This window comes from Magnolia sinica, chromosome 8, assembly GCF_029962835.1.
Source record: "Magnolia sinica isolate HGM2019 chromosome 8, MsV1, whole genome shotgun sequence".
Lineage (NCBI taxonomy): Eukaryota > Viridiplantae > Streptophyta > Magnoliopsida > Magnoliales > Magnoliaceae > Magnolia > Magnolia sinica.
The window spans coordinates 81,369,268-81,394,318 of NC_080580.1; the positions used below are offsets into that span (position 1 = coordinate 81,369,268).

At 39.8% G+C, this 25,051-nt stretch overlaps 1 protein-coding gene across 1 annotated transcript in view; it reads right to left on the bottom strand.

Annotated features, from left to right (window-relative positions):
* Positions 1-11,763, bottom strand: part of LOC131253513 (alpha-soluble NSF attachment protein) — a 32,240-nt gene extending 20,477 nt beyond the window's left edge. The window contains exons 1-5 of the mRNA XM_058254537.1: positions 11,489-11,763; positions 8,484-8,533; positions 8,320-8,392; positions 3,426-3,505; positions 2,729-2,880 (exon numbers count right to left, since the gene is read on the bottom strand). Of these exons, the coding sequence (XP_058110520.1) occupies positions 2,729-2,880; positions 3,426-3,505; positions 8,320-8,392; positions 8,484-8,533; positions 11,489-11,636 (503 nt within the window). The 5' untranslated portion in view covers positions 11,637-11,763. The remainder of the gene's footprint in view (positions 1-2,728; positions 2,881-3,425; positions 3,506-8,319; positions 8,393-8,483; positions 8,534-11,488) is intronic.
* Between the last annotated feature and the right edge of the window lie 13,288 nt (positions 11,764-25,051).

The following is a 25,051-nucleotide window of genomic DNA, read 5'->3' on the forward strand; positions in this document are numbered from 1 at the left end:
TTGTAATTCCATCAGACAACCCGATATAGCATTCTCACCAAAAAGTGGACCGTTACACCACCATAAACATATTCCAAATTATAAATGAATGCATATTTGGAATATTTAGAATAGTCCGGATTTAATGGATATTTTTCCATAATTTTTTTACCGAAAATTTTTTTCGCACCGTTACACACCCTGTATCGGCCGATACGGGGCACCGTTACGCCCACCGATACCGCAACGAAACACCTTGGTCACAGATACATTCCTAGCATGGTTGGGTGAAAAGAAGATGAACCGTAAATTGATCATAACTTCTGATCCGAGTATTGTTACAAGACGCACAACCTATCAATCTTTACTAAAACAGGTCATCTAAGGTGAACCGACCAACAAAGTGGGTCGCATCTGTCCATTTCATTAGAAAACGCGCACTTTCAGCTCAAAAACGAATTTTTAAGGAAAATTACTACTTTTAGTAATTCCGATTTTTAATATTTTTATTTTTAGAGTTTTAGATTTTTCTTCTTTTTTAAAAATAACTTGTGATCATGATAGGACTCTTCTAGTAAAAGTTTATTTGAAATTTTTATTTTTAGAAATTAGGTTTTAGAAGAGTTTTATTAGAATTAGGATTTTTATTAGAGTTAGGATTTTGCTATTTTTGGTAATTACGAATTTCTTTTTTTTCTATATTAATGGTGTAACAGGGACACATACACATTAGAAAATTATCCATTAATGAAATTTTGATTTATAGAATTACTTCTAGTTTCTATATTTCCTTGTGGATTCGAGGCATCTCTGTGAGGAGTCCAGAGACGCTCCCTGAATTCGGAGTAGTTATCCCCTTGAGGAAGACGGTGATCGACCTCATCACACCCATCCCTGCGTCAATGGCAAATTAAAAAAATCCTTTCTATTTATACTTCTTGACAAATCATGTCTGTAGGATTTTATACAGAAGAAACCATGTGTGTGGAATCCCATACACAACCATAGGAAAGTTTAGGCTATATCTTCTTCTTCTTCTTCTTCTTCTTCTTCTTCAAATACAACTGAGATCGATGCCCATCCCATTACATCCACCTATCCCTTCTTAACACCTCCAAACACCTCCAATGCACCCCCTTTGGAACATCTTCATTAAGGAAAGCTATTGCAGCCAAATATGGTGAATAGAAGAGGGGATAGCAGCCCGGGGTGGCGAATAGAGCTAACAGGTCTTTCATCTGGAAGGATATAGCTAGTTTGTGAGACTCGACCTAAAAAAGTCAGGCTCGCTTTTTAAGGACACATAAGGTTGAAGATGGTAAGAGGATGTGTGGGTGGACGATTCCATGTTGGTAGAAAATATTCACATCATTTTGACTTTTACCCTCTTGAGACAAGAAATGCTTTGATTAAAAATTCCTGAGAACTAGTTTGAGAAAAGATGGTATCTTCTGTCCAATTTCATAGATATCTCTGCAATAGTGAAATAGTTATATGCTGGTGGAACTCCTAGACCTTGCCCACACGCATGCCCAGACATAGGGTTTTGCTAATGTCCAAAGCTTTAAATGGCACACGGCATGCCCTGTAGTCGATTAGGACTGTATTCATTGATACAACTAGGGGCAAGCCATGGTGCAACAATCACGCCGTTCAGATTATCCTAAAATCCCTTTTTTTTAAATATAAAAAAAAAAAAAACAATAGAACTTTTTAAAAAGAGAATAAAGATGGTGCAAAAAACTACAACCCGATCGAAGAAAAAAATTACAATCCTTTAAAGCATCTAATCAAGAGACCCATTCTGCCAATTAAATCTTCGCCCCACTGAAAACCTCAATTGCTCAATCACTCGTATTTTTGAAACATCTACCATTCCTTTCCCCCAAAAGGGTCTAATGACCGGCCAACAGCACCAATCTCCACACAACCCTTTCTTATTTCCCAAGACTCACCCTATGCCACGAGATAAACAAATCCGCCATTGAATCTGGCATCACCCACGGAATGCTGAAAATCCTGAGAAGTCTAGACCTAACCATGTGGACAAATGGGCAATGAATAAACAGGTGATCACTGATTCAGCACTTTCCATGCACATAACACAAACATTGGGGATTACCATTAATCTTTTCTGGTTTGAATTGGGTTGCAATTCAGTTCAATTCAACATCCAAAATGCAAATCTTTGAACCCTACTCATATATGAATTCCTAAGCTGTCAAAAAGAGTATGATAAAAACTGTGCTTCATCCACAGGCAAAGTTTTAATTGACCTGACTTTCCAGGTCTGCTACAGGTTGGCAACTCTAGCCAAGTGGAAAACTGGAAGCAATGAAAACCAGTCTGCAGCTTATCAACTCCTTGAGGGTGATTCCACGAGCGCTATGGTATGGGTCTCAAAATCTAGGCCAATTCCTTGGAAGTGGCAATATATTCTAAATGAAATTAAACGGCCGATGTCTTTGCAATTGGTTTCTTACAATCTTATTGCTTTGAAGCCAATTCCTAGGCCAGTTGTTTGGCCAAGGAAGGAGCATCCTGGAATTCCTTGCATGTTGGTGAAACTTATCCATTGCAACTGGATAATGTTTGTCTCCTTTTTCCAATGAAATCTAAGCATTGTTTATCTCTCGCCGCACACCCCGAAAAAAAAAATTCCTCACTATAGTAACCATGTGTCGTAGTCAGACACAGGTTGTGTAACCTTACAAAGAAGAGATTTGCAGCTAGAAGAGGGTGGGCTTACTGTTCCAGTTGAGCAGCAAATTGTGCAACCTTCTGCTTGCACTGGTTTGCAGATGTAGTCACTTCTTCACTTTGGAAAAGATCGGCGGCACGTTCAAAGTAATCCATCGACCGTTCAAAGTCTTGTTCAGTCTCATATAATTCACCAATTTCCTACACATTAAGATGCAGAACCCAAATCAGCCTGTTAATAAACCTTTATCAACTCCATATTAAGAAATAATGTTGCAGCGAGGGACACATCATGCATAAATATTGGTCACAGAGAATTTACCATATGGGAGCTACTATACCCACCTTGTATTAATTCAATTCCAAAACAAAAATGGCATACATCAATCGAGTGGGTGATATCAATTCCCTTACCATGACAGGTTTAGGTCCTTTAGGAACATATGGTTACAATTAAATTACAGTAAGAAGTACTTGAATCAAAACACTCAGAATCCAGCAGACATGCAGAGAGGAACTCAAAACTTTTTTTTCATTTTTTTTTTACACATGCACTCACACCACAGTGGTTTTTCACCACAATGGATACTTGAACCCATGACCCAGTGTTGAAACTCTTGTGAATCTACCACTGAGGAACTCGAAACTGATTGTAAAGGACCACCCAATATGATAGACTGAAATAAATATTTCCACACATTTTCAGATCAAAAAGTTATAAGTTGCAAACAGAGCAAAGACTTTACCTTGCAGTATCTTGCAGCCATGTTTAATCTCCCAATCTCCAAGAACAGATTCATGGCCTGATTTAAGCAAGATATAGCTTCTGCAGAGTAGATTAAAAAACACCCAATATCATCAGTGTGCAAGAAAAAATCTTTAAAAAATAAATAAAATAAAATAAAATCAGTGCAAGAAAATGTGTTTCATTTATAGATATTCTTATAATGAAAGAGAAGCAGCTAAAATAGATAGAATGGAAACAGAGTTTCTTCGTACATATTTGGAGGGAAGTAACTTGTGGCTGCAGACTTGATAAACCATGGAACTTTCTTATTATTGGCAACTAAATGAACTAATTAGCAAGAAAGAGGGTGACTGCAAAAAGATTCATCAAGATGGTGTATGCACACCCAAATATAAAGGGGAAGTCTAGTGATCTTTCCTACTCCAAGGAATCTACAATGGAAGCAAATTACCTTGATACATGCATAATGGAGACACTGCGAGAGGAAGTCCTCACCTTAATCTCTTGAACCCTTTCCACCAATTTACCCTCTTTTGCAATTGGTGTTGCTACAGCACCTTCTGCTCTAGTGAATTGTCCACACTTTACAAGTGTGAGTTCTATGTTATGGCTAATGATTTCCAAACCATGGACCTCAGTTGAAAGATCGATGTACGTATAGCATATGCCATGGCTGATAACTTAGCAAATCATGAGATTTAGCATCTTGAGATGGTTCTCAGATGAAATATAAGGAAGAAACAGAAATGGATGGGAAGAACAAGAATTGCAAGGGAGAAGGCCGTACATCTTAGGGAGTAGTTGGAGACTTGGAGGTTTGCAATTCAAAAGAGGGGAGTAGACACTGGTGTCAGTAATTCAAGACAAAGAAATAGAGCACTTTTGGGTAAATGGTTATAAGAACAGGATCAGGACACCCCATTTCTCAAAATTTAGGACATGGATAACAGTACGAGCATGCCATTCTTGACTAGTTATTCATATTTCATTGTTTTTACTGATAACATTTCATCCATTCCATTAGTTTTAGGTCCCATGTAGTAACATAATGCTACTAACAGTCTTTCTAGCATGCTAAGGTGGAGGTGGAGACTATGAAGGGAATTTACAAATGAGTATTGGAAAGTATTAAGTTTATGGTAGGTACAGGGGATACAAATAAGTTTTCAGAATGGCTGTTAATGCAGCCCACAGTGGATCACAATCAGATCGGTTGATTGTTGGATCAATATGGTGGCCACATGTCCAAAAGAACACCCGATGCTAACAGCTAGAAAGTAAATGTGCATTATTCATTTACAAGGACTTGGATCAATCTGGACGACTTGCTATGGTTTATGTAACTTAGCTAGAAAGTAGCATTTTATTGTTTTCTTTTTTAGAAGATGATGAAACTATTATTAAAAAGGAAGGAGGAGGGGTGCCAAGAAGGTGACCCAATTACAACCCAAGAAGATCCAAATTACATGAGTTTAGCTTAGAACACAAGAGGCCCATTCAATGGCCAAAGCTTTGGGCCCTTCGGGAAGATCCTTCTGCTGCCTTTGAAGTATCGCTGAAGCACCTAGCATTACGTTCTTCCCAAACAGCCTGCCAAATGGCGAGCAATGACATCCTCCAAAGCACTTTCTTCTCTTTCCCGATGATAACCTCATGCCAAGCACTCAAAGAAGATCAACCATTTCCGGAAAAAGACCACATAATTTGGAACCGGCCAAGAATATCTGCCCATATCAATCTCACAAAAGGGCAATGCAGAAAAAGATGGTCCACAGTCTCCTCATTATACATACACGGAAGGCAAATGTTGGGGAGTACCATAGATCTCTTCCAAAAATTCTCTATAGTGAGGACTTTTTTTTCCCTACCAACCACCTGAAAGCAGCAATTTTTGGAGGAACATCATAATGTCAAATGAACTTGGAGTGCCTCAGCACCATTTGGGGCCCGCCTCCACGCACAAGGGAATAAAGGGATTTAACCAAGAACAATCCTGACTTATCCACCCTCCAGATCGACTTATTTGGGTCGACACCAATCGGGACGAAGAGATGGATGCAATATCAAAGGGCTACGAACTCATCGATCTCCTCATCGCGAAGGAACTACCTGCGAGGAGACCAAACAATCTCACCTCTAATACGGGAGAAAGCAATTCACAACTACTACAGACAAGTCTCAGGCCAAGCAGAATGAGAGGAAATTCTGCTTTTAAGGTGGATGTTCCCATCCACTCATCTTCCCGAAACCAAATCCTTTCTCCATTCCCCAAAGAAAAGCCCACCCCTTCCAAAGAAGTTGACTTGATAGAAGAGATACATTTCCATAAAGCAAAAGCTCCATAAGTTGATGACCCCCTAGTCCACCATCCCTCATCCAAGGACCCATATTTGCTTCTAATAACAACATTCCAAAGTGCCCCTACTTCCACCCCAAATCTCCAATGCCATTTCCCAAGGCTTTTTTTTTTTTTTGAAAGATGATAATTTCATAGAAGGCCGAAGCCAAAATATACAAAGGAATAAACGAAAACAAAAGACAGCAGCATTGCTACCAACCCATCGGGAATTGGAACAAACTATCCAATCCTGACCCATTCTATTACAAACGATTTAGCCCTCCTAAAAACGTCTATCGCTTTCCCCTTGTTGTTCATGAAACACCGGCCATTCCTTTCAAGCCATAAAGCCCATAACCCCGCTAAAATGCTCAACCTCCATAACATCTTCTCTAATCTCCCAATTCCCCCACCATGCCAAGCTAGAAGAAAATTGTCTATCGAACCAGGGAGTACCCAAAACACCCCAAAAAAGTTGAAACGAGATCCCACATTTCTTTAGCAAACAGGCAATGAAGGAACATATGGTTCACTAATTCTGCATCCTGGAAGCAAAGAAGGCATGCGTTCAGAAGAATCATATTCCTCTTGCATAGATTATCAATAGTTAACACATGGTTTCTCCCCACGAGCCAGCCGAAAGCCGCTACCTTCAACAGAGCCTTGTAATGCCAAACATGAGACATCGGAGAAATCTCTATAATTTCCCCCTCGAGGTTAGGACCTATACAATGTTCATAGCTTTAAGATCCCTAATACCTGCTCCTCCCTCTTCATATGATTTGCATACCTCCTCCCAACTTACTAGATGAAATTTCTTCTTATCCCCCCTACCACAAATAGTTCCGCCTAAGTTTATCAAATATGGAAAGAACATATGCCGGACATTTTAACAGCGACATGAAGTAGAGAGGGAGGTTTGATAAGGTTTCTTTTATAAGAGTAATACAACCACCTAGTGAGAGATGTCGACTTCTCCATCTTGCAAGCATCCTTTCAAATCTTTCTATCACCCTATCCCAAAGATGAATAGCCGATTTGCCCACACAAAAAGGCAAGCCCACAAACGTAGTCATAAGGGATTCAGTCACACAACCAAAAACATCTCTACTAAATGAACCACCTCATCCGCCTCCATCCTAACCCTGAATGATGGTGTGGAATACATTATTCTACCTAAGTTTAAAAGAAGAAGAAATTAAGGGCTTCTTAAGCTCATTATCACTTTTGAGTGAAACTTCCATTGCAACGAATACAAAAGACGCGCACTTTTGGAAGTAGTTTGCAAATTGGGTGTTTTCTTCTAAGGCCTTCTTTGAAGCTTTAATGAAGTCCAGAGATGAGACCACTCCTTATGCCCTAGGGTGAAGCAAGCTAGTTCTGCTTCATGCTGTGGCTTTGTTGGACAATTTTCATTGACAAGAATCACAAGATCCCCACTGTAGATGATCTCCAAGGGAGGCAACATCTTCCTAACAAATGTTACATGTGCAAAAGGCCACAGGTAAAACAGTGAACCAAAAGCAATAGTTGGAGGCGAGAAAACAGAGAGTCCCAACTTTGTGGATTGCTAGTCATGGAGGCAGATCAGGGAATGATATCGTATTTGCAATGCAGACCATTTAGGTGTCTTGACAAATCAGCTGCATCATCAAAATTAGGAAAGTTGTTTCTTATAGCAAAATAGAATTTATAATTGTCCTCCAGAAGGAAAACGATGAAACCATGCTATTCATCCTACCGTCTGCTCTTGTACTGGACAACTTTTGCTCCTACCATAGCTTGTAATTTTAACTTTAGCTTGTAATTTTAACTTTATCTGCAATTGACAATTATGCCCCTACTGTCACTTGCATTTTTTTAGTAATAATTTTGCCCAATTGATCAAAAGGAGGATCACTCTAAAAATTATCTAAAAGAGCAGAGAGAGAGAATTGACAAATGTTGAATGTTCAGCTGGTGATGTTTCATCCAGTAACTGGATATGAAATTTTTACAGCTAATGATGAAAGGAAAGATATCTCAAAAGATGAACTACACCAAGTCGAGGAATGTATAATATGTGGAAGGCAACAAACACACTGTTACTTGAAGTTTGACTGTAACTGGTCAATCATGATTGTGGAATGCTAAGGCTGATTATGATGAAGGCTAACTTGGCATTTTGTTGAAATCAGAGTCCACGTAATTTGGTTTTCCTCAAAAGGTGTCTTGTTGAGCATCATAGATCTGCCCAACAGAACACTATTTTGGGAGTGGAATCAACAGTCCCACCATTAATTTGTGACGAAAAGCAACCATTTCGCCACAGACTGTGAGAAGATTCAACACACCCCAAATCTCCTAGTTACTTGTTTACATGCACGCACAAGATGCAACATCTTAATGCTAAGACTAAAAATGGTTCACAAATGTCAGAGAAGTCAAAGCTGAAATATACATGAGCAACAAAGTAAATGGTCATTCAGAAAAAAGAGATGAGACAAACTCTGTCATGAAAATTAACTCATGCAACCCTAATGAAACAAATTCATGTTTATGAGTTCATAAGAACCTTGGGGGGATATTTTCTTGTAACAGTTTGCTGCATCCACATAGGCCGAAGCAGCTTCATGCTTGCTTTCTGACTGTAAAAATGTAATCAATGACTATAGCATTATAAAGTTGCACAAGGCAATAACAGAAATTCTCAACCACATAAAAAGGTAAGATACAAACCTTCAAATGACAATTAGCCAATTTGATGTACACCGCTCCAGCTTTTTCCCCTGAAACACCGTCAATATATTGGTAGAGTTGGTAAGCTGGATTATGTCAGTTTTAAATGGCTGACATAAGTATGAGTGTGGGTATCAAAATACCAAGGATCAGGCATGACAGATCCTCATACAGGAACAACAAGGATTGGTTACAGCTTATAAGTATAATCAAAGTTACGAGTTGGGCTTTTGTCCAGTGATGACTCACTCTAAATTATAAATGCCTCCAGAGTTACAGCCTGTTTGGATAGAAAGAATTACAAAATGTGGATATGGAAAACCCAGGTTGCATCGTATGAGCAGGAAACACTGTGGATCCCGTTTGTTTGGCACAGTTGCTCCATGTTGGTTCATGAACAGTTGAAAAGTATACTTCCCTGGAAATCGAGTTCATTTTTTAGTGTTTCAACATTCCCAAGACCCTTAAGAACTTGGTAAAGCTGGAGTTTAAAACTTGGGAAAGCAATCGCTCATATAAGTATGCAAGTCGGGTACTCCAATTTTTAAGAATATAATTATTGAAGTACCATAGTAATTAATTAATTGCTTGATCGATTTGACAAGGAATCAGACTGATTCTAAGAATGTCCCGAAAAGGAAGCAGTAGTGCTTTGCCTATAGACATTGTTTTATTATGAGCACGCAGTTCATACAAGTGGTGCCCACCTTTCCATGATCCAAACGGTTCATCTGATGGCCCCTCACAGTCAATGGAGCACTTTATAATACCACTATCCTAGTTATCCAAACCATTCATCACATGTGAACCCTGCCTAAACAGAATGCTGACCCAAGTTAAATTGGTCATAGTAAAGGCGGGGAACACCCCTCTATTTCAAGAGCAATGAAAGGCCATCAAAACCCATCAATAGTGCCAGAAGAGCAGTTGCAACAAGCATGTATTCATTTTCTTTATCCTTTTTTTCCCCAGTGTATTGCCATTCAGAGAAATAATGCATAAATTTTATTTATCAATTTGTAAATATATAAAAGTTGAACGACGACGAAGATTGAGACAGGTGAAGAAGCTGAAGCTTACTCACAACATGCATGCAAGATCAAGTTAGTGAATCAAGTGAATCAAACCATGAATGTACAACCAATAACCATGATGGTCATATGATCCCAAGTTCCTAGGCACTGGATACATAGAATCAGTCGATGGTTCTTTACATAATAGAGACTAGTGAAGTCCATCATCTTGTATTCAAGAATTTTTCAAGCAATAAAATTATTTCACTTGGCAAAACAAAAACTTAGAAAAATAAATCATCAATAAGCAACAATCCAGTGTGAAAAAATAAAAAACTAATACATCAATAAGCAACAATCCAGTGTCAATAATTCCTCTCGGGGTGTCCTCCACTGGTCCCAGTAGCACCATAAGCTTAACGAGTTAACATGGTATCAGGCATGTGTGAGGCCCAATGGTGTATTCTTTCACACCGTCCAACCCATCCACACGATGCATCACCTCGGAAAAACCCTCACACACACACACACACACAAAAAGGCCCGATCCAAAACTTAGATGGGCCACAGCACGCGGAACGTATTGAGAGGGAAAGCGTGGGGGGCCCAACGTGTTCTATATATATAATCAAGGCTTTTCCAACCCTTCAAAAAGTCCAAATGAAGGGTCAGGCCAAAATTCAGGTTGTTTTGTGACTTAGATAAGCTCTTCTGAAATACACGGAGGCATTCCCTCCCAGCTTGTTCCCTTTTTATGCAGCCCTCCTTCGTTTTGGATTGGATTGAATTTTGGGCCCTAGAGGATTTCTGAGGTAAGTAGGTAACACATTTGATAGAAGGGTTGGAAGGTGTGAATGCATCATATAGGCCCCACATCTGCCCAGTAGCACTGTAATCTTACAGTGTTAGCGGTGCCATTGGAGCGCGCCCCATTCTCCTTACCTCGTCCCGGTGAAAATTCTAATGCAAGGACCAAGTGGTCCCAACCATGATCACCAAGGGAAGTTGGATCACTTTGATCAGATAAACAAAGCCATTTGATTAAGGGCATGAAAAAGAGATGATAAGAGCAAACAATACCCTTTCCATCCATTTCTCATGCCCTTGATCAGATGGCTACAATCAATCCCATCCAGGTGATTTCAGGGTCATGCATGACATTGCAGACCCTCCTATCCAACAGTCCACTATGGCCATATGCAGATCATCTGCACCCCAGAATTTACACCAAAACAATGCAAGATTCGAGACGGATTCATACCAAATCATCATAAACACAGCAATTAAGCTAACACAATCCATGCACTTGATTGGACAGTTGTAATCATCCAATCAGGGTGACTCCAGGGTCATCTGCTATGGAACCCTCCAATCCAACAATCCATCATAGCCGTAGGCAGACCATCTGGGTCCTGCAGCAAAATCTACACGCAGACAAGGTACCTTTGGGATGGATTCACACCCAATTCTCAGACACAAGAGCAATTACAATGTCACAACTCATGCCCACAATCAAATGATTCCTGTGCACCCCAACCACCAAACAGCCCATCACGACCGTCGCTAGACTATCCAGGCCCCACTTCCCCAAAATAAGGTAAGATTCGAGACGACTTCACACCCAACCATCAAACTAACACCAATCACAACATCCCAATCCATGCCCTTGATCAGATTGTTGGAATCATCCAATCAGGGCGATTTCAGGGCCATGTACAACCCGCCGTCGACACCTCATCCAACCATCCATCAACACCGTGGGTAGACCGTGTGGGCCCCACAGCAGGATCATCACCAAAACGACATAAGATTTGAGACAGATTTCATACTCAATCATCACCACACAAACAGCAATTACAAAAAACGTAATCGAAACATTCCTCACAAGATGAAAGATGCAAAAAACCTAGATATATGGGATCGGAAGCGAATCGAAAAAATCAGTTCTTGCAATCGATCGATCGATAGAGAGAGAGAGAGAAGGAGAATTACAGGATTTGGAGAGTTTGTAGCAATTAGCGGACTTATCGTATAAATCAGCAGCGTCTTCGTATTTGCCGGACCCGAACAAAGACCAGCCGGTCAGCTTCTTCTCGGCCTTCTTCTCGAATTCCTCTCCCCTCCCTATCTGATCGCCCATCGTTTTCCTTTTTGCTACCCTTTTGCCCTTCCGATTCTCTCCTTTTGGCAGCGCAGCAGTTGCAGAGATGGAGAGAAGAGAAGGGTTGCAAATGGTGGTGTTGGCGGTGGGTGGAGATGGAATAAAGGGAGAAAGGAAGGAAGATGGAAATGCTACTCGCGCGAGTAGGATTTGAAATGAGGTCGTACACGGAAATTCCAATCGGGTCTAGAAGTGGACCGCGATTCGGTGGATCCGTGACTGTGGAGACCACCTTGATGTATTTGTTTTATATCCACACCGTCCGTCCGTTTTTTCCAGCTCATTTTATGGCATGAAACCGTAAATGAAGCATATATGACTCTCAGGTGGACCACACAGTGATGATTGAATGCCACCATTGAAAATTCCATAGGGCCCGTTGTAATGTTTATTTGCCATCCAACCGGTTGATAAGGTCAAACAAACATGGATGAATGGAAAAAAATAAATATCAACTTGATCAAAAAAAATTGGCCCCCAAGAATTCTTTAATGGTGAGCATTCAATCAACATTCCTTCCTGAGGTGTGGTCCACTAAGATTTGGATCTGTTTCGTTTTTGGGAACACGCACTAAAATCATCTGATAAAACGGATAGACGGCATGGATATAAAACTTATACATCGTGGTGGGACCCACAGTCATGGATCCACCAGGCTAGCATCCTCTAGAAATCGGGTCCCGAGCCCATCAAAATACGGTCACGTCTATCGGGTTACCGTCGTCAGCCCCAGTCTCCGTAGGACCGTAGCAGTCTGGACGTTAGACGAAATATCCGCACGTGCACGGCGTCATCGCGGACTCGGGTTTAAATGCGTTGGATTGGCCCGATGGGCGGTGAATCCAACGTGAAAAATGGTGCGTATGCTTGAAATTTTAGACATGTGAGGCAGCTCCAGATGCATCCCCAGCATTACTTTATGAATCAGGTCAGGGTGCTCTCAAATTCAACCAGACCTGACCTAGTTTTGAAATTATCTTTGTTTGAGTTATGATAAAAACATCTAATACCAACCTATCACAAACCCAGACCCGATTCAAGCATAAGAAAATTATTTTATTACGTAGGTTTTTATTTTTCTTTAGGCTAAGTAGTATGAATTGTTTGTAATTGGATCAGCCAAGGTCTAACTTGTACTTTAATGAGTTAATGTTAGGCAGCCTCAAGTATAAGGCCACGTTGTAGTAATAATTTGATGAGATTGAGATTATTTCATAGGAAATTAGTGAGAACATAATAAAGGCAAAATGAATTTTTTGAATTTTTAATCCAATGGAAAATAGAATAATAAATTTGAAATAATAAATAAAAATATTAATGATCCAGTAATTTCCAATTAATGAAATCTAACATCAATTTAATTTATAAGTTGATAACTTAACTATAACTAAATTCCAATCTATTCTAATTAGAAAATATCGTAGTAAAATCAGTAACAAACATCTAATTAAGATAAGAATCAATATATGTTGATCTCTCATAAAGATATAGGTAATCCATCACAATGAATAAAAAATAATATACTTTATATCGAAATTAATAATAAATCAATTAATTTTACAAATTAATTCATTCCCCAATTGAAAATTTCAATCACACATAATCACAGTTCAATATGAAAATTAATAAAATTTTATAAAAAAATAAATTAAATATTAAAAAATTCATCAAGAGATTCATCCACTAGCCTTAACTAAAAGATTAGCCTGGCATAACTAATATCTTAAGAAAAAATAAATGAGAGAGAAGAAAACAAACAAGAACGAGATTTTGATAAAAGAACAACCTTGAAGAACAACATTTGGAAAAGCTTCAATTATTTTATTCCACCCCTTTTCATACCCTAAGTTGATATTTATAAACGCTATAAGGACCCCGATTTATAAAATTTACAAGTTATCTTACACACCACTATAAACAAATTGCAAATTATCTTTGAATTTATATAGTCACGCGAACCCTAAGTCGATCGAACTCCAATTTTTGATTGATTGAACCTAGTAAAATATGTCCAACAACGAATTTTCAAAATTCCAAACCTGTGTTGATTGATCCAATTCATGCCCTCGATTGATCGAAAACCTCAAAAATAATCCAGCAAGTTTTAGTAATAATTTAGTCAATTCACAATCACTCGAGCCTTCGACATACTATTAATCAACTTAGACCTGAGTTCGATCAATCGAAACTTTGCATATTTTTTTTGTTCTTTTGCAACTTGATTTCCATCACTTCCATTGTCTTGATATTTAATTTATTCAAGTTCTTTACGCTCTTTATCTTTAGGCTACAAATATTCAATTCTTCATCTTAACTTTCTTTTAACTTTAATCCTACTATTTTAAACATGTATTTATCTTTTATTTTAGAATCACCTTGCATACATAAAATATATATTAGTATATCATTTAACACTTAATTGCATATAAAAACTAGTTCAATTGAAAGTATAATATATACAATATTTAAGTCTCAACAGTTAAATAGTTGAAATTTAGATCTAAAATTCTAACCGTGAAATGAGTTAGATTCCTCTAATCCAAGCCTACCCATTGGGGTGCCCCCAACTAAAGCATGTAAGATACGTCCGACCACGATAGGTTGTCCATGCTCAATGGAGATATACAACTGTTGTGAATGGACTCCAGCGCGGGAAGGAGTGCTTATTTTTTCATTCTTCCCATACGTTCTTAGCACATGTGGGATAGATTGAAGCAGTCCCATATTGTAGATTTCTCAAAACTTAACTAGTCTATACTTTACGTGGTCAATGAGAATATAATTGATTATTTAAAGAACTTTGTTGATGCAGAAATCTGATCGTCCTCCTTAGATCGCTCGAGGCCTGCAAGATGGGACCATGCAAATATTAGCTTGATCTAGAACTTTTGTGGCCTATGAAAAGTTTTTAGTGGTCATTCACCGTAGTTCCCGAGGGGTGATCCGCCTTAGATTTGTATATGCTTTTTCTTTTTGGAGTCAACCCTTAAAATGATCTTTTAAAACAGATGGATGGGATGGATGTAAGGAACATACATCAAGGTGGCCCCCACCGTCAGGGATCCATCGACCTCAATGGATGTGAGAATCCAATAAAGTGTGCCCCCAACTAAAGCATGTAAGATGCGTCCGACCACGATAGGTTGTCCATGCTCAATGGAGATATGCAACTATTGTGAATGGACTCCAGCGCGGGAAGAAGTGCTTATTTTTTCATTCTTTCCATGCGTTCTTAGCACACGTGGGATAGATTGAAGCAGTCCCATATTGTAGATTTCTCAGAACTTAACTGGTCTATTCTTTACGTGGTCATTGAGAATATAATTGATTATTCAAAGAACTTTGTTGATGTAGAAATCTGATTGTCCTCCTTAGATCGCTCGAGGCCTGCAAGATGAGACAAAGATGGAAACCCTGGCTATTGCAAGGGATCCTCCGATGCCAAAGTCAAACGGGCCAACTAGGTCTAATAGAATGTAAGGTTTTAGAGTGTAAGATTATGCGTACCTTTCTTTGCAGGAGGGGCGCGTATGCGGACACACACACATATATATGTTCCCTGATGGCGGTGTTAGGTATAACAATGAATCTGCCAGCCTGATACCGTCTCACACTAGGATTTTGATTTTGAGGATGCGTGATTATTCTTCCGATATTCTCAGTGAAGATCTAGAGGAGGATCTTCTACTAGATTCCCAAGCGGTGGACAATCAACTAGGTCAGGGCCTAAGGCCGAGCTTGAACTCGAAGTTAGACAGGTTGAAGTTGGGATCGAGGTTGAGATCAGATAGACCGAGGTCGAAGTCGGACGGACAAAGTTCGAGGTTGGACAGACCGAAGTTGAAGTCGGGAGGATTGAGGTCGAGGTCAGATAGACCGAAATCGAAGTCGCAGTTTGTTTGAACTGAGATATAGTCGAGGCTAGTTGAATTCATGTCGACTTTGAGGTCGAGTGAATCACAGTTTAACAATGCTATTGGTGAAAGCCGTGCTGTCACCTTGAGTTAGCCGGTCAGTACATTTTCACCCGTAACAAACTTGAGTCATGGTTGATATTTAAAGTACATGTTTGGCTCTCCTGATAGTCGTTTAAACCGATTCCTTGGGCTGGAGATTATCATGGTGGGGCATACCTGAGGAATGCTCAGGTTCTTGTCATAATGCGACGAAGCCTCCGCCCATCATAGGTGAACTTGTACGTTATGCTCATCGCGTGGGACCCACTTACGATCTTTATCATACGCGTGGGGTCCAACTGGTTGATTGGCTGCAGAATTAGGATTCCGAAATGGGAAGTCACGCGTACGTACTCTTCGTCGTTCCTTGCATTTTCGCTTCTTCTAGTCTTCTAGATGGTGTTTAAGAGCTATACGCTAGCAAGGGTCGCCCAATCAGCTTGCACCACCAGGTGATGATCCAGACCGTTTATCTATGAGATACCAGTATATATTGTCTACTGGAAAATTTATTGGTCAGCAATCACGGGATATGGATGTGTATATGAGCGTAGATCTGCTTTCCTTGACCGTTGTTTCAAACATACTTTGAATGGATGTTTAGATATACAATGGGTGGGATATTTTCCACCTAATCCGTTGAGGATCAGAGATTGTAGATGAATGGCGTAGATCATCGTATGGTGGGAAAGAAGAAGCGAGCGGCAGGGGGAGTTTCCTGATCCCTTTAGGTGTCAATGGGCCAGGCTGGGATCTGAAAAGAGAATATCGAACCGGGCTTGCCCGGGTTCAAAACCGGGCCAACGCCTACCCCAGGCCCGCCCGCTGACAACCCTGCGCATCGTTGTTTCCGAAGAAAAGGACTCATTCTTCTGTACGGACGGTGCGTGACACGGACGCTACAAAAATCATAACGAAGCTTCCCAGGTCCAAGTTTGGGGCGCGATTCAGTCAGGTGGGGACCTGGTCATGACTGTGGGGCCCACATTGATGTATGTATTTTATTTTCATGCCGTCCACCCGTTTTGTAAGATCATTTTAGTAGATGGGTCCAAAAATGAATCTGATCAACATATCAGTTGGACCACACCACAGGAAACAATTCTGATTAAACGCCTACCATTAAGAACTTCCTAGGACCCACGGTAATTCTTTTTTGTCATCCAACCTGTTGATAAGGTCAAAAAGACCTATATTAAGGGAAAATACAAATATCAGCTTGATCCAAAACTTTTGTGACCCACAATAAGCTTTTAATGTTAATCACCACTATTTCTTTTGATGTGGTCCACCTGAAATTCGTTTTTGGGTCCATGCATTAAAATGAGCTCTCAAAACGGATGAAAGGCATAGATATGCAACATACACGTTAAGGTGGGCCCCACTACCTGACTGAATCCGCACGACGAGAGAGGATTCGATCGGGTCGCGCTTACACCTGGTCTGGTTAGGTCGTGACCGTGGGGCCCACATTAACGTTTATTTTGTATATCCACACCGTCCATCCGCTTTAACAGCTCATTTTAGGGCATGGGCCCATTAGGGAGATCCAAGTCTCGATTGAACCACACCAAAAACTACACCGAGCTGAAGGTCCAAATCCATTCTTGATTTCGCCTTATTTTTCTACAGCCATCCCTTTTTTCCAAGCATGGATGGATGGTTAAGAGTGCCTAACAAAGGCGATTCTTTGGAAACGTAAGCAATCCGTTATATCTAATGAGTAGATGGATCAAATTGTCAATTGCACCTATTTTTGCGTAAATGATCTTGACCATCCATATCAAAGACCATTGATCGGACGGTTAATATTCGTAGTTTTGGTGCGAGACTTGCATGGAGGCTCTTTAATGTGGGCTAGACATAATGAACAATCTAGATCAATGAATTGTACAGTCCAAGTGCCCCCATGCAAATGGGAGTACTGTAACTTACAGTGGTCTAAGAGAGCACTAGAGCATTCCCTTTAAGCAGAATCTGAACAGTTAGTTGCATTTCTTAGCCGTCCGTTTGTAAGCCACCAAGGGCTAGATTTGTTCTATCAGGGTGACTATTGGGCATGGTCCCCACATTGGACCAATGGATCACTGACGTGGGAGCTTGTATCGCTTGCTTGTCTTTTGGGGTGTGCATGTAGTAAAAGATGCCGCATTGACGGCAGAAATGAAGAAAAAATGCCCACCATGAAAACGGTGGGCCCACCACCATGAAAATCACGTGGTATAAGAATCAGGCCAGTCTGTACGAGAGCCACACCTGTACGTCGAGTCATACCATCGGCTGTCTAGCCATATTCGCATATACTGAGTTTAGGGTTGAGACATATTCGCATGTGTTGAGTCATGTCATCAATTGTCAATTGATTCCAACGGTGGGGCCCACCTAATGAGCTATTGGCCTGATTATTGTATGGGTGATCTCCATGTGGGGACTACCATTTCCACGACATGATTTCCCGCACATATGGCATCTTGGCAAGAATGACTTGTTTGGGCAACCATTATGATACTTCCAAGGGTGTTGTATTTTGTTTTAAAATTTATATTATTTAAAAAAAAAAAAAAAAATTTTTTGCCTACTTTCGAATTTAAAGTTTTTATCAGTTAAATTTTATTTACAACGAGAGTGTGCTCGTACTTACGTATTTTCATTTTGACATTTAGGCATGTGATTGATCGGTTGATTGCACTTAGAAATGTACATGAATTGAGTTAGCTTGGTTAATTCGCTTCACTCAACTCATAAAAGCTCAATTCGACTTGGTTCGAAATTGAATTTGAGCCGAGTCAAGCCTATCTTTAGAACTTGAAAAAATTTCGAGCCGAGTTAAACTTTGTCCAAGCTCGAATCAACTCAGATCGAACCCCAACTCGAATTGAACTAGTTCGGTGACTTGGTTATTTTGATTTTGATGTTGATTACAAAGTGTTTGATGAAATGACTTAACGAAGTGTCGATTGGTGGTGAGAAAGTTATGGATATGAAACAAATATCCTTGTATCTTGATTTTAATGTTGTCTACATAGTGTTTGATGAAATACCTATGAACTATTGTTGTTGTTTTACATACTGTGAAAAATTGAAAGTGCACTCTATGTGTTTGAGGAAATGGCCGCAAATGCTCGATCTTGGCTCGAATTTAGCTTGAACTAGCCTAAGCTGCTGATCGAACTGAGCCGATCTAGCCAGTTAAGCTTAAGGACTAAGCCGAATCAAGTTCAAGCAGGTCAGCTAGTGGCTGAGCCGAGTCGAGTTCAAGCAGGTCAGCTAGTGGCTGAGCCGAGTCGAGCTGTGTTAAGCTCAACTTGGTTTAACTTGTGTATAGCTCTAATCATGCCTATTGCGTTTATATTCAACGGACCAAATCATTTCGAAAAGGGTGCTTAATGCATCACTTCGGATTCTATATAAAGACTTTAATCTTATTTTTAAAAAAATTATGAAAAATTTCTACTTTTCTATGAAAAAACTCTCTCCATTGTTTTTTTATTTTACGAGTTTTGGTCGCTAAGTTTTTTACTAAGTTAACTCAACACTTTTGAATTAAACTACAAATAGTTCAAGCTCGCATACAATAAGTACACCCATAGGGTCGAGTAATAATTATTGAATTTTGGAAGTCGATTACTCTTAAATCTTTTGTTGCACTTGGAATATTGTCTAAGGGAAGTAAATTAGATTTCAAGCAGAGTGACTCGTATTACACCTCAACTCAACTCTATAAATATGCTATTTCACTTCTTTTATTTTTTATTTTTATTTTCAATTTTAAATAATTTATTTAATTTAACCAAATATTTTAAATATTTCAACAAAGGAAGTGTAGACCTGCGGTGGCCTGTAGATGGCCTACCAGAGCTCGTGCGCTCCAACCCCAAGATTAGCCTTTGATTGAGTGGAGTTTAGGCCCCTTGGTATTTGTGCCTCAGTCCACTTGAGAGAATCTAAGACACGTGCGTGATATCTGAGCCATTGGTTAGACATTACCCACAATCGCTGTGCCCCAACTGCGACAGTCAGATTCGTTTCACACGTGAGCCATGCCTCTAAGCAAACAGAGAATGTTAAATGGTCTTAACTGCACGTGCCACTGTGGCCCACTTTGATGAATAGAGCCGCCTAACCCAGGTGGGACCTGCCCAATGAACATCCCGGATCCACCAAAAGTGTCACGTGGCCACCTGCATGCGAAGTCATCTCTTGAATTTGGCTCATCCAACTCACACGTGCAAGTTAAACGGTACAATCTGCACCACGTGTTAGAGCATGGCACATTTATTTTGTGGGCCACTGATTTTAGGCCGCAGACTATTCCATTAACAATACAAATGGGCCTGTTCTTAGGCTAAATTGGGCCTCATTGGAAATCCCATGGCTTAGCCTGGGCAGTGGCCACTCCTAATGGCGGTGAAAGATGGGATGGTCTAGCCCATCTAGGCTTCCGATTCCAGCAAGAGCTGGGCAGGGACGACTCGACTCGCCTAACACAACTTGTCTGTCTCGTTCGGACTCGACTCGCGTAACTCAACTCATCCGACTCGTTTGGACTTGATTTGACCCGAACCGAATGGGTGAGTTGGTCCGCACCGAGCAGACTTCTCCCATTCCGAACTCAAACCGAATCGAGTTCGAGTTACCTAGTAACTCGACTTGACTCGATCCGAAACCAATTTAACTCAGATTCAGATATATATATATATATATATATATATATATATATAAATATATATATATAAAATAAAAAACTCTGACCTGATCCCAAACTCTCTCTTCCTCCCTCATCCTCCTCTTCCAATCCCAGCAACCACACACCTTCATCACCACCCTCTCTCTCTCTCTCTCTCTCTCTCTCTCTCCCACCCTCCTCTTCCAAGCCCACCACTACCCTCCTCTCCACTCCTGGACTTGGTACCGAGCCGAGTTGAGTTCGGGTCAGGCCTATTTCAAAATCGGATTGAGTCGGGTCAACCCTAACTCGGTCCGACTCGGCTCGATGGCCGACTCTAATTCCAGCTCACTTTGGACTATGTTGGGCTAAGCTTCAAGCCCATTGACAAGCCCTAGGGTTAGGTTTAGGTTGAGTCAGGCTAAGTACTGGGCCTAACTCATTTAATAATCAACCCAGGCCCAACCCATTTAAAATGGTTTTGGGTCCAAGTTAAAATAAGTGGACTCATTAATTTTACTTAATAGGCCAGGTATATGTTCAAGAGGAACCACAACTTAGCCATAAGATCCGTGGGTTGGGTCTGGGTCAGACCATGGCATTCTGGCAAAGATCTTTTATGTGATATAAGTGTGCATTGGTGTCATGTACGTGTTTTGTGGAATCCTCGTAGATATAAGTGGCATTAGCATTTTTTGGATGTCCTGTTTTCTTTTCTTTTTCCCATGACTTTGAACTCTGCCACCGGAGTATGAAAAACCATCAAAGTCCCAAGTTTGAGCCTATCTTACCTTTAAAAAATAAAACTGCCAATTAAACTATAATAAGAGTATTTATACTAAACTGTAATTCTAATCAATCTAAACCATTTGTTCAACCTCTAAAGGTTTAATTAAAGAGACAAAACATAGAAACTTTTAAATTTTTTGTGCAAGCTTATTAGTTAATGGCTAAACTAATCGTGATTTTTATTGGCCTTCAATTCTAGCACTCAGCCACTTGTAGTGATTGACTGGGATTGGATCAAGTGAGTGCTTCCATTATGTGTCGGGCATGCTAGAGTTGTATTTGACTTGAATTAAGCTAAATGTCTTATCAACCATCGATTGACAAAGACTTTGATGATTTGCAAAGAGTATGATTACTCCTATAGATGAGTTCCCTTTACCTTGAATGCATATGCTTTTTATTACATTGATAATAGCTTTGCAGCGCTTATCAATAAAAGAAACACTTAAAAAAGAAATTGAAAATATAAAGGTAAGTGCTAATTTTAATAAACTGAATAAAAATTCAGTATAACTAGTAAACAAATAAATAAATAGAGAAAATTATTGACGGCAATTCAAGCGGGTCTATTACACTTCTAATTCAAGACAGAACAGGCTAACAGCTTGCTCTTCTTAATGCACTGTTTAGAGATCTACAAGTGTGCATGTCCAATCAAATCTAGCCATGTGTCACTACATATCACCGCCTTAGCATTTCGCTGGGTTTTGACTCTCTGGCTCTAGACATTTTGTGTATGCCTAACTTGTTTTTTTTGACCGCATGTTACTAGGAGAATAACTGCCTCTGAAGTTTCAGTTGTACATACATTTTGGGAGCTATAACAGTCGTGGAAGGACAAATGTGTCTGGCACAGGCATCTTATTTTTGTTAGCTTGTTAGTACTACCCACGGTCAGTTCACACTTCACTGTTAGCCACCCCTGCTAGGGATCAATACCAAGACCTCAATGTTGAAACGCCGTATCTTTCACTCAATCTACCACTTGAGCTATGGATCAGGGTGTTGGGTATCCTTTGCATCTTTACGAGTTCTCTTTACGTGACCTCCCTGATGAGTGCTTTTAAAAAAAAAAATATTTGTATGAAAGTGTTGACACGTGGTGATATCTTATTCGTTGGATTTGGCTATAATAGGCAGGATGTAAACGGTTTCTTGTGATTCTTCTATGGAAGTTTTTAAATAACTGAAATATTAGCCCATGGGCCATGAACAAGTGGTTGTCCCTGCCGCCACAGTAGACTACAACAACCATCATGCAAAAACTCCAAAATATTCATCTCTGTGGGCCACCATTGGGATTTCCTCAGACATTCAGTAATTGTATCCGACGTCTGGACCCGGATCCACTCCACACATCCAAATTTTGGACCAGACCATTTAATTTTGGGGTGGGCCCACTGTCAGGTTAACCCAACTCATATGTACCCTTAGGTTTTGGGTCTTGAAACTATTTTGTTGGTTTGGACCTAGACTCAGATCCTTAGCTCATGGTCTGGACTTGGACCATTCTCAATCTTGACCGTTCACCAGAATCAACATATCAATGTTGAGAGTTGAAACAATCAAAGATGAGTTATTAGGAAAATCACAGTAAACATATCCTCTTTGGACTACACTCAAGTTTCGAGTCATTTAAAAAATGGTGGGGACTCTTCAACCGTACACGTAGCATAGATGTAAGGAAATCCAGACCGTCCATACCCCTTACCCAACTGTAGATGAATCATGGACCGCAAACCCAATCTCTTTGGGGCCCACCATGTTGTATATGTGGAATCCACTTTGTCCATTAGGTCTTGAATTTAGTATATGAGAACAAAAATCAGCCATATTCACAACTTAGGTGGGATACACCAAAGAGCTCGATGAGGATGGGACGCCAACCACTGGTTTGTGTGTGGGACCACCATGGTGTTTTTCTTCATCCAACCATGTTTTCATGTGTGATTCACTAGGATGAAGGGAAGTAGCTTTAGGCGCAACTTTACATTGTTTCCCTTGTGTGGCCCAACTGAGCATTTTATCAGGCTTTTCTTCTGCCTGTACGGTGGAGATAAATGGTTATCACTTGTGGACGGAGTGGATTCAAATATAAAACATGGCCCTGCATAAAACAGGTTCTTTATATGGTTCCTGTCCATGAATCATAACTGATGACTACACAGAAGATAATATTAACCATCTGGTTTTTCACTACGAACTTGGACCATTCACAATGTTACTTTTAAGCATCAACTTGATGGCCGTTAATTGGATGGTTCGGATTGTTTGATCAAAGTGATTTTAAACATATGCTCTATCTACAATAGGACCCATAATTTGGATGGTCTCCATGGCCATAAAGTACCACCACTTTTTAAATGAAAATTTTACAAAAAAAAATAGAAAATAAAAAACTACCTAATTAATATAAAATTTACATTATGTTATCTCTTTCAAGAAGGTTTTTTAAAATTACCTTATTAATCAATATAATTATCATTCCACTACCTTCCATCACGTAGCCATGCGAGCAAATGGGTTTGGTGGCTTAGGTAGGCCCCACTGTGATGTTTATTTAAAATTAACCCTGACCATTGGGTGCATCACCACATATTATATTAAAGCCTCCTGACGATCGGGTGCATCACCACATATTATATTAAAGCCCCAAAAATTTGCTCTAACTGTGATTCAGGTGGATCACGTAATCAGAAAAAAGTGCACAAGACAATGCTTGCTTCAAAATTATTTCCATGAAATGACCCACATAAGCTATAGAGTATGATTTTTGGTCCATGGAGCTAAACATTTTTTGTAAAATCTAATGGCCAGAGTGGATTCTATATAATTATCAAATCGGGCCCTATAAAAATCAAGCGTGGACATCTCTCTCCTAGTTGTTTCCTTTGGGGTGGCCCATGAAAATCACGGGTCAAGCTAATTTTTTTCCTTTGGGCTTAGCATGGGACTAAACATTTATTAGGCACCAGATTGAATCTTACACAAACATTATGGTAAACCCTGGCAAAATCAAGAGGAACACGTCCCATACCATTTGGTTTTTTCTAAATCCTCTTTGGCCACCGTTTCAGACGGCGAGACTTGAATTTAGGCTGTCCGACCATGATGAATATGTGAAACCCACTCCGCCTATTAGATAGTCAATCCCAATTTAGTCCCAAGCTCAAAAAATAAAGCTCTTGTGATTCTAGTGGGATGCCAAAGAAAACAGTCGGAAGAGAGACATTTACCATTGATTGTAAGATCTCCACCCTGATGATAATATGAAATCCACTCCAACCGTTGGATGCCAAAATAATAATAATAATAATAATAATAATTACATCCGTTTTAAATAAAAAAGGTCTACCAATGATTTTGCTTTATTCACTATTTCCAATCATGTGGTCCACCTAAATCACCAATGGGAGTGAATTTTGGCCCACTTGGCCCAACACGAGGTGAGCACACGATGGTTAGGGTGGATTTTACATAAATATAATGGTGGGACTAACCCTACAAGCCAATTCCATTAAAAGAAATGTAATCCAACTTAGTGAAATGATGAGAAAGTATTTATAATGCTTGACACTAATCTACGCCTCAATGCTAAGTCGAGTAGAAAAGGTGACTCGTTGTTGGGTTGATTCAGTTGCTTGACTCACTTTTGAGTAAACGATTTTTTATCTATTTCTGGTATGCTATACATGCTATGGTGAGCTGCAATTCAGACCGTCTGAATTGTGGGCCACATAGTGGAAGGAATATAGCTCGAAATTACACTGGCCAAGTGGTGGTTAATTTTACTGTTTATCAATGGACATTAAATGGTGAGCTGTTCAAATTAAATACAAGAAACAGATGATTAAGATCATTCTTTAATTTTCAGCTGCCGTCAATCTACAGTGGCCCTTGATTTGAATGGTGTGGATTGATGTGAATATGTGCCATCTACAAGGTGGAAAAGTTGCCACTGTTTGGTCAACGGTTGGGAGAGG